This window comes from Piliocolobus tephrosceles, chromosome 17, assembly GCF_002776525.5.
Source record: "Piliocolobus tephrosceles isolate RC106 chromosome 17, ASM277652v3, whole genome shotgun sequence".
In the NCBI taxonomy this organism is placed as follows: Eukaryota; Metazoa; Chordata; class Mammalia; order Primates; family Cercopithecidae; genus Piliocolobus; species Piliocolobus tephrosceles.
In genome coordinates this window covers 53,483,982-53,492,777 of record NC_045450.1, presented here as the reverse complement: position 1 = coordinate 53,492,777, position 8,796 = coordinate 53,483,982, and the positions used below count along the sequence as shown (strand labels likewise).

Below are 8,796 nucleotides of genomic sequence, written 5' to 3'. Positions count from 1 at the left end.
AATAATAATAGTAATAATAAAGTTAAAAATTAAGAAAAAGGCTGGATGCGGTGGCTCACACCTGTAATCCCAGCACTTTGGGAGGCCAAAGAGGGTGGGTCATGAGGTCAGGAGATCGAGACCATCCTGGCTAACATGGTGAAACCCCGTCTCTACTAAAAATACAAAAAATTAGCTGGGCATGGTGGCACATGCGTAGTCCCAGCTATTCGGAGGCTGAGGCAGAAGAATCACTTGAATCTGGGAGGCGGAGTTTGCAATGAGCCGAGATCATGCCACTGCACTCCAGCCGGGGCAACAGAGTGAGACTCATCGCAAAAAAGAAAAAAAAAAATTAAGAACAAATAAATCTCCACCCAGGAAGAAGTTCTCACTTAAGAAATTCAGGGCCCTTTCCAGATCCCCTTTCTGCTTTTGAGGAAAGAAGCAAGCATCAGGATAAGGACAAAGGGAAGTTTTTCTCCCCCAAGACAAAGGATGAGGCCAAGTACATAATAAAGACTTGCTGTCTCTTAGCATAGGGCCAGATGAAAATCAAGACTCCAGAAGGGGTGGGTCTGGCAGGGAAACTGTTGGGGTGGGAGAATGCAGGAGACACCTCACCACTTCAGAACAGAGAGGAGCTGATATCTCAGTCCAGGATCACAGTACTGGAATCCTCAGTCAGTTAACCCGGCAATTGTGCCCCAGGTGTATAACTAACAATTAGGGGTGCACAGGTCATCAGAAGACGTGCACAAAATGGAACTACTGAAATGCCCATCAACAGAATTGTGGATAGTCATATAATGAAATACTATACAATGAGAATCAACTAGAACTACATCCAGAATTATGCAAGAATCTCAAGGGTGCCATGAAAGCAGTCAGAGCTAAGGGGATAACTGTATGATCCTCTTACAGAAAGTTCAAATGCAGGCAAATTCACCTGTGGTACTTAGAAGTCAGAAGAGTGGTTATCTTGAGAGAAGGGTTGAAATTAGGAGGAAAGGGGCATCGAAGGCCCTGGTAATGCTGTTTCTTATCTGTGTGCCAGAAACACAGGGGTTTTAAGTTTGCAACATTCATCGGGCTGCATACTCATCATTTGGGCACTTTTGTCTACATTTGTTATTCTTCAATAACATCGAGTCTCTGAATGGAGACCATTCAGCCTCAGGACCAAAGCCTCAACTGACTGGAGCTGGGGAGGCCCTTCCCTCCCTCATCTTCCATCATCCTCCAAATGCTTTGCAGAGCTATAGTTTCTGGCCCTAGAAACTCTGCTTGTCATGAGGAACGCCTTCCTTGCGCAGTAGGGAGGTGAGAGCACCCTGCGCTGGGTAACCTAGGAACACGGTGGCACATGAGGAGGTGGGAAGGAAGATTAGAGGTTTGAGACCTGCTCCCCAGGCACAAGCTACTGGTGATGCAGGACAGAGTCTTCAGCAGGGTAACCCTACTCTGCTGCTAAGCCAGGAAGGCAGCCTGCTAGGCTTGAAGCTCCAGTTCCCATTCATTCCTCAGAGCCAGATTTATGGATATCCCCCTGGGCTGTGGAGGCCAAACACCAGGGTTGAAATCCTGGCCTTCTGTTTACTGCACCAGTGACCTCTCACTAAGTTCCTTAACCTCATTTTACAGCTAAGTGGCAATTATCAACAACTGCTTTGCAGGACAGCCCATAAGCACAGAAAGTTACTAAATTAGGGCCCGTTGGTCACCTCCAGTCGGTCCAGTCCTGCCACCGCACCCGCCAGCCGTGCTCTCCATGCAGTTCAACAAGGGCCCCTCTTACTGGCTCTCGGCCGAGGTCAAGAACCGGCTCCTGTCCAAATATGACCCCCAGAAGGAGGCAGAGCTCCACAGCTGGATCGGGGGACTCACCAGCCTCTCCATCAGCCCCAACTTCCAGACGGGCCTGAAGGACAGAATTATCTTACACACACTCATGAACAAGCTGCAGCCAGGCTCAGTCCCCAAGATCAACCGCTCCATGCAGAACTGGCACCAGCGAGGAAACCTCTCCAACTTCATCAAGGCCATAGTCAGCTACGGCATGAACCCCATGAACCTGTTTGAGGCCAATAACCTGTTCGAGAGTGGGAACATGACGCAGGTGTTGTCTCTTCTTGCGCTGGTGGGGAAGGCCAAAACTAAGGGGCTTCAGAGCAGGGTGGACATTGGCATTAGGTAGTCAAGGTAGCAGGAGCGGAACTTCGACTACAGACTACAACACCATGAAGGCCGGCCAGTGAGTCACTGGGCTGCAGATGTGCTAGCCAGTTGGGCATGACCATATACGGCACAAGAAGGCATCTCTACAGCCCCAAGAACCACATCCTGCCCCCATGGACCACTCGACCATCAGCCTCCAGATGGGTACAAACAAGTGCGCCAGCCAGGTGGGCATGACGGCTCCCCGGACGCAGCGGCAGATCTATGACACCAAGCTGGGCACCAACAAGTGTGACAACTCCTCCATGTCCCTGCAGATGGGCTACACGCAGGGTGCCAACCAGAGAGGCCAGGTCTTTGGCTTGGGCCAGCAGATATACAATTCCAAGCACTGCCCACAAGGCTCAGTGGCCAACAGGGCTCCCTTGGGCACCAATGAGTGCCCAGGCCCAGGGGAGGCCCCTGAATACCCCCCTTACTACCAGGAGGAGGCCAGCTACTAAGGCTCCCAGCACGCTTTCTCCCCACATCGTCTCCCTGCCTGGGTTTTGGGGTTTTTCTGGTTTTTTTTTTCAACCTGTTCAGTGTTGCCAATCAACCGAGGGTCTGTGAGTGGCAGCATGGGATCTGACAGCAGGGTTTTTCCCCCCTTGCCTTGGTTCCTTCGCAGAACTGGGCCACCGGGTTGTGCGGGAAGGGGTTAAGGCCGCATCCTGATGCGTGTAGGGTGAGGGTCCCTGCTGGCATGTCCAGGCTATGGGCTGAGCTGTGCTGGGGAGAAGAGACCTGCGCATGGAGGGAACCGCTCCCCAAAGGTTTCCAGTTGCCCTGCCTCTTCCCCCGTTTGTGGGCCGATCAGTTTGTGGTTTCTGCACCCACAAAAGTTTCAGGAAGTATTAACAAAAGAAAAATATGGCCGGGCGTGGTGGCTCACATCTGTAATCCCAGCACTTTGGGAGGCTGAGGTGGGCGGATCACCTGAGGTCGGGAGTTCGAGACCAGCCTGACCAACATGGAGAAACCCTGTCTCTACTAAAAATACAAAATTAGCCAGGTGTGGTGGCGCATGCCTGTACCAGCTACTTGGGAGGCTGAGGCAGAGGAATCGCTTGAACCCAGAAGGTAGAGGATGCAGTGAGCCAAGACCACACCATTGCACTCCAGCCTGGGCAACAAGAGCAAAACTCTTGTCTCAAAAAAAGAAAAAATATATATATTTTTTTACCCGAGGAATGGGGCAGGGACAGTGGAAATGAGTCCCCTGGGAGAGGGGGCCTGGCCACAATGCTAAAATATCTCAGGCTCCTGAGTGGCTGGCTTTCTCTAGGACCCTCAAGCCTGTCTAGGGGCCCAGTGGGGAAACTGAGACCGCACAAGGAAGTAGAATTCTGAGTCATTGGGGCTAAGCGTGACCCCCTCTCCATGCTGACCACCCCCTACTGTGGTCCTCAGTAGGTTTTTTTTTTCTTTGAGGCGGAGTCTCACTCTGTTGCCCAGGCTGGAGTACAGTAGTGCAATCTTGGCTTGCTGCAACCTCCACCTACTGGGCTCAAGCGATTCTCCTGCCTCAGCTTCCCAAGTAACTGGAATTACAGGCACACGCCACCATACCAAGCTAATTTTTATATTTTTAGTAGATACGGGATTTCACCACGTTGGCCAGGCTGGTCTTGAACTCCTGGCCTCATGTGATCTGCCTGCCTCAGGCTCCCAAAGTGCTGGAACTACAGGCGTGAGCCACCACACCTGGCCCCTCAGTAGGTTTTAAGAAGCCCCCAGCCCTCCGTCTCCCCTTCTGGGCCTGACCAACTATACTGCTTCATCTCCCATGGCCACACACCCCACCCAGGGGCCCTGCACCGTGAGATAATGTGAAATACCGACTGTGGACCAAATGCAGTAAAACCTCTGTTTTTAAGAAAAAGAAAAAAATTACTAGACTGTTAAGCTCCCCAAGGGCAGGGACTTCATTTTGTCCATTGCTTTAGTTGAAGTTGTAGAACAGTGCCTGAACCTGATCTATGCAGATGCGAAATATATGCTTACAGGAAGAATGAAATGTAAATAAAGGGCATACCCCAGAGTAGGGACTTCCACAATAAAAGGCCGTTTTCACACCCAGAGCTGAAATAGACAAAACCATCTTGATGTTAACTTGTGCTCAGTCAGATGCTTTGGGAAGTTTCCTCCCAAAGCTGATGATGGTTAGTTTTTAATCTGACCCAAAGGCTGACTATAGGTCAGCTGAACCTGTTGAAGGCCATAATGAAGGACTGCACCTGTTTGACTGCCATTAAGCTGCCTCTCTCAGTTGTTCGCCCTTAAGGATGAATAGACCGCTGTAGGTCACTCACTTTTAATCACTGCACTTATATCATGAAAGTTCCCTTCTCCCACCTCTCCACTGTCAGCTTCCAGACCACACTTGAAGAAAGGTGGCCCCCAGACTGTGGGACTGGGATGGGGGGATGTGCCGGCTCTCCTTCCCTCCAGATTAACCTTTCCTCTTGAGCTAGTCAAGACCCCTCACTTGGGCCCTTAGAGACTAAAGCCAAACCAATTTCCTCTACGTGAATGTTTCTGGAAAACCCTAAAATAAAAATAAATAAAAAAGACTAAGCACTCTTGGGGCAGGGGGCCAGGAGAGCTTGTTATTTATAGCTATGGGATTCAGGGATCCAACATTCTACCCTCTCCACTCAGGCCCTGCTTTCTGGTAGTAAAAAAAAATGCCAGGGAGCTGGGCATGGTGGATTGTACCTGTCATCTTAGTGCTTGGGAGGCTGAGGTGGGAAGATTGCTTGAGCCCAGGAGTTTGTGACTAGTCTGGGCAACACAGTGAGACCCTGTCTCTAGAAAACATTAAAAATTAGCCAGGCATGGTAGCACATGTCTGTGGTCTCAGCTACTTGGGAGGCTGTGGTAGGAGGATCACTAGAGCCCAGGAGGTAGAGGCTGCAGTGAACCGTGATTGGGTCACTGCATTCTAGCCTGGGATGGGTGACAGAGCAATACCCTATCTCAAAGAAAAAAAAAACCAGGGAACTTTGGGGTCTGAAATTTCCATTCATATCCCACCTGATCACTGCAGTGATGACTTGGTGAAGCCACAGTCATGTAGGCTTCATCTATAAAATGGGCCGCCCTTCACAAGGTTATCAAATTCATTCATAATTCATAATTCATACAGGACTGGGCATCCTGTAAGGTACCAGGTCCTGGACATATACCAAGAGGTAAAAGTTGTGTCTGTCACCCTCAAAGTTCATGAGCTGTTTGGCTTAGTGAATCCAATCCATTAAGCTGTGCCTCTGTTTCTCCACCTTCGAAACCTCAGGCAAGGCTAGACCATGGGGTTTCTGAAGTTCAAAATTCTGAGATTAAAAGCTCAGCTTGTTTAATATTTACCTCACCTGCTTCAAGGGAATGTTAGGAGGATAAAGCAAGCTCAGAGTTGCAAAAGGGCTTTGAAGGGGAAGATGCACATACAAACAAGGCATTAATTACATCAGATAAGTTCTTTGAGCTGAACTTCATAGACGCCCTTGATATTCATAACCCAGGGGCGAACAACAGGGGTGATTGTTCCTTAGCAATATGGAAACTTGTCTGCTTGGCTAAACGTGAGAGAGTATATGTTCCTGCGGGATAACCCTTTCAACGTGGCTGGATCCAGGCTGGGGCTGTATGTTTTGAGGATGAGGAACTAGGGTGCGGGTGGGGTGGTAGAAAAGTGCCAGCTGAAGACCAAGGGTAGAAATAGCAAGATGTTTTGTTGGGAAGTCCCAATTTATTGGGACTAACTGGACCAAGAAATGCGCTTTCACTTAAAGAAAGCAGCAGCCCATGCCACCGGAAGCCTACTCTAAGACCCAGCCATGTGGCAGGGAGTTTTCAAGGTACGCCAAGCCCATTAACCCGTCCTTTGTTGTATAACCCAGGTGTGCTCCTGGCACAAACCCACCATTTTCACAGTGGAAAAGCAGACATCCGAGAAAGCTGAATTTCCTCTAAAGGTTTAAAATGCCTGACGTCATCGGGAAGCACGCGCCAACCCAACCATGAAATCCAAAACCTGATCACCGCTTCCCCCCAAAACCTCAAGCCTAGTGAAGTGACAGCTAATCTGGTATTTTTTGCTTCAGTAGGTAAGAAGGTACAGACAACACTCAAAGCTATAACCTGCTCTGGGAGGCTGTAGTCAGAGAACTTGACAATGGGGGTGGGGTGGGGTGTAATTTGGCAGAAGTCTGGTTAGCAATAAGGCTTCCTCAGGGAGCCGGAATTGGATTTGGGGCCCTGCCCGAGTTCACATTTTTACATGTTGGCTGAGTTGCAGTTTGTTAGCCAGCCAGTAATAAACCCCTGCGCAAGAATTCAAAGTTTATGAGGCATGGCTTCTTAATGCCTCTCCTCAGCTCCCTACAGCCAAGGGTTTAAGGAGCCTAGCCTAGCCCGGGTGTTAATTGTTTTGTCAATCTACAGTTATTTGGAGAAAGAATTTTTTTAAAAAGGTCTTCCACAGACTCAAGGTCTTCAATCCTCTTTTGGAGAAATAAAAGAGCCACTCTGTCCCCTCGGCGTTGACAGCCCCACATGCAAGCAGTGGGAATTTGTGCCTGGGGTGAGAAGTAAGTTGATGGAGACTTTAGAAGAATGCTGGGTAGCAAGGATTCTCAATGTTTTGAAAGCCAGGTAAGCCACAGTTCCTTCCCCGCAAAAATGAATACTCAAATTCCCAAAAAATTTCAATGTAAGGATCCTCTGAAACTCCACCCAAGGATCCAGGATTATACCCGTTTAAGAACTAAGGTTTCGCCGGGCACGGTGGCTCACGCCTGTAATCCCAGCACTTTGGGAGGCCGAGGCGGAAGGATAACGAGGTCAGGAGATCGAGACCATCCTGGCTAACATGGTGTAACCCCGTCTCTACTAAAAATACAAAAATTAGCCGGGCGTGGTGGCGGGCGCCCGCAGTCCCAGCTACTCAGGAGGCTGAGGCAGGAGAATGGCGTGAACCCGGGAGTCGGAGCTTTCAGTGAGCCAAGATCGTGCCACTATACTCCAGCCTGGGCGACAGAGCGAGACTCTGTCTCAAAAAAAAAAAAAAAAAAGAAGAACTTAGGTGTTATCCCTTGCTGGAGCCCCCACCCATTGTCCTCCTAACCGAGAGGGACAAAGTCCACCACTAGCTAGCAACCACCTGGGTCTCATAAGACACTGGTTCTCCTCACTGAAGTTGCAGCCCCCACCCCCTCAGGTTTTTGAACTTGGGGTGGGGTGTAGGAGTAACTGAGGGATCAAAAATGTGCTTTGATCTCCAGTCCATCGCCCCCATAGCCCCAGGCCTGCCAGCTTGGGACACTCTCCCCCCTCAGACTTCCCCCAGTGACCTAGCATCCCAGGCCCGAGACGCTAGGGGCGGGGTGGTTCCCGTACGTGATAGCCCCAGCCCAGGTGTGCCAGGGCCCAGTTTCCAGGCAGGCTGCAGGGGCGCAGGCCCTCCGGGAAGGGCAGGGTTAAGAGTGCATTCCAGCTGCCGAGGAAGGAGGGGGGCGGGGTAGGGGAGCACGGAGAAAAGAAACAGACCCGGTCTGTCTGACGGAGACACAAAGCACGGTTCACAAAGGGGGCCCGAAAGGGGCGAAGGGGGCTGCCCGGGGCACGGCTCATCCCCACACCTGCGCGGGGGTTGGGGGAAGAATGTGGCCTGCGCATTCCTCTGCTGGGGCCAGCGGGGGAGAACTTCCCACGTCGAGACCGGGTGAGGGGCTCAGCCATCCGGCACCTCGGAGGAGGGGGTCAAGGTAGGCAGTGGCTACCGGACGAGGGGCTGGATGTCACAGGCGCTCTGCCGCCCAGATTTCTTCGTCAGCCACCACCCCCAACCCTAGCCCCCGGGGCGCGTTCTGCGCCTCCCCGGGACCTGAGGTGGCGCCAGGAGTCCCTTGCCCCAGCCCGAACACCCCTCGCTTGGGCCACACCAGAGCGGTCACGTGCGGCCCCTACCCCGCGGTTCCACCCGGAGGGTCTTACCTTTCCCCAGCGCCTGGCTGGGCTTCTGCTCCGCGCCTCCCGCCTCCAAGGTCACTTCAGCCTCCCCGAAGACCGCCCGGCACGGCTCGGAGGCCGCGCATTGCAGCCAGCAAACCTGCGCCCGAGGGCAGAGGGGGAAGACGGAGGCTGGGTCATAGGCGTGCCCGGCCCTGCACTCCCCACCCTGCAGGGTCTCACGGGCCCTCCAGGACTCCCTCGGCCCCAGGAGCGCAGCCCCGGGCTCTCCCCGACGCCACTTCCCCTTGCGGACCCCGCCCGCCCCCCAGGGAGCGGTCTGGGTCGGGGCCAGGGTGAGGCTGTGGAGTACCTGGAGGAGGAGGAGGAGAGACGCGAGAGGTCCACGAGGGAGCCCCATGGCTGCAGAGAGAGGTGAGGCAGCTGCCGCGACGGCGGGCCGGTGCTCCGCTCAGCTCTCGCCCCTTTGAGCACCGCAGCCCCGCGGAGCGAGCGGGCGGAGGCCAGGTGAGCGCAGGTGGGTGCTGATTGGTCCAGCGCCACGAGGTCCCGCCCCTTCGCAGGTGGGACCGATGCGGGCGCGATTGAGGCCCCAGCTAACCCTTCCTGGCCTCCCGGATACCCTCC

General features: G+C 52.7%; 1 protein-coding gene and 1 pseudogene across 1 annotated transcript in view; one reads left to right on the top strand and one right to left on the bottom strand.

The window, feature by feature from the left end:
* LOC111534053 overlaps positions 1-2,660 on the top strand; it is a 20,901-nt pseudogene extending 18,241 nt beyond the window's left edge.
* The window catches only part of CDH3 (cadherin 3), a 65,078-nt gene extending 56,509 nt beyond the window's left edge, over positions 1-8,569 (bottom strand). Inside the window, exons 1-2 of the mRNA XM_026456454.1 lie at positions 8,522-8,569; positions 8,194-8,308 (exon numbers count right to left, since the gene is read on the bottom strand). Coding sequence (XP_026312239.1) covers positions 8,194-8,308; positions 8,522-8,569 — 163 coding nt within the window. The remainder of the gene's footprint in view (positions 1-8,193; positions 8,309-8,521) is intronic.
* Positions 8,570-8,796: the final 227 nt, after the last annotated feature.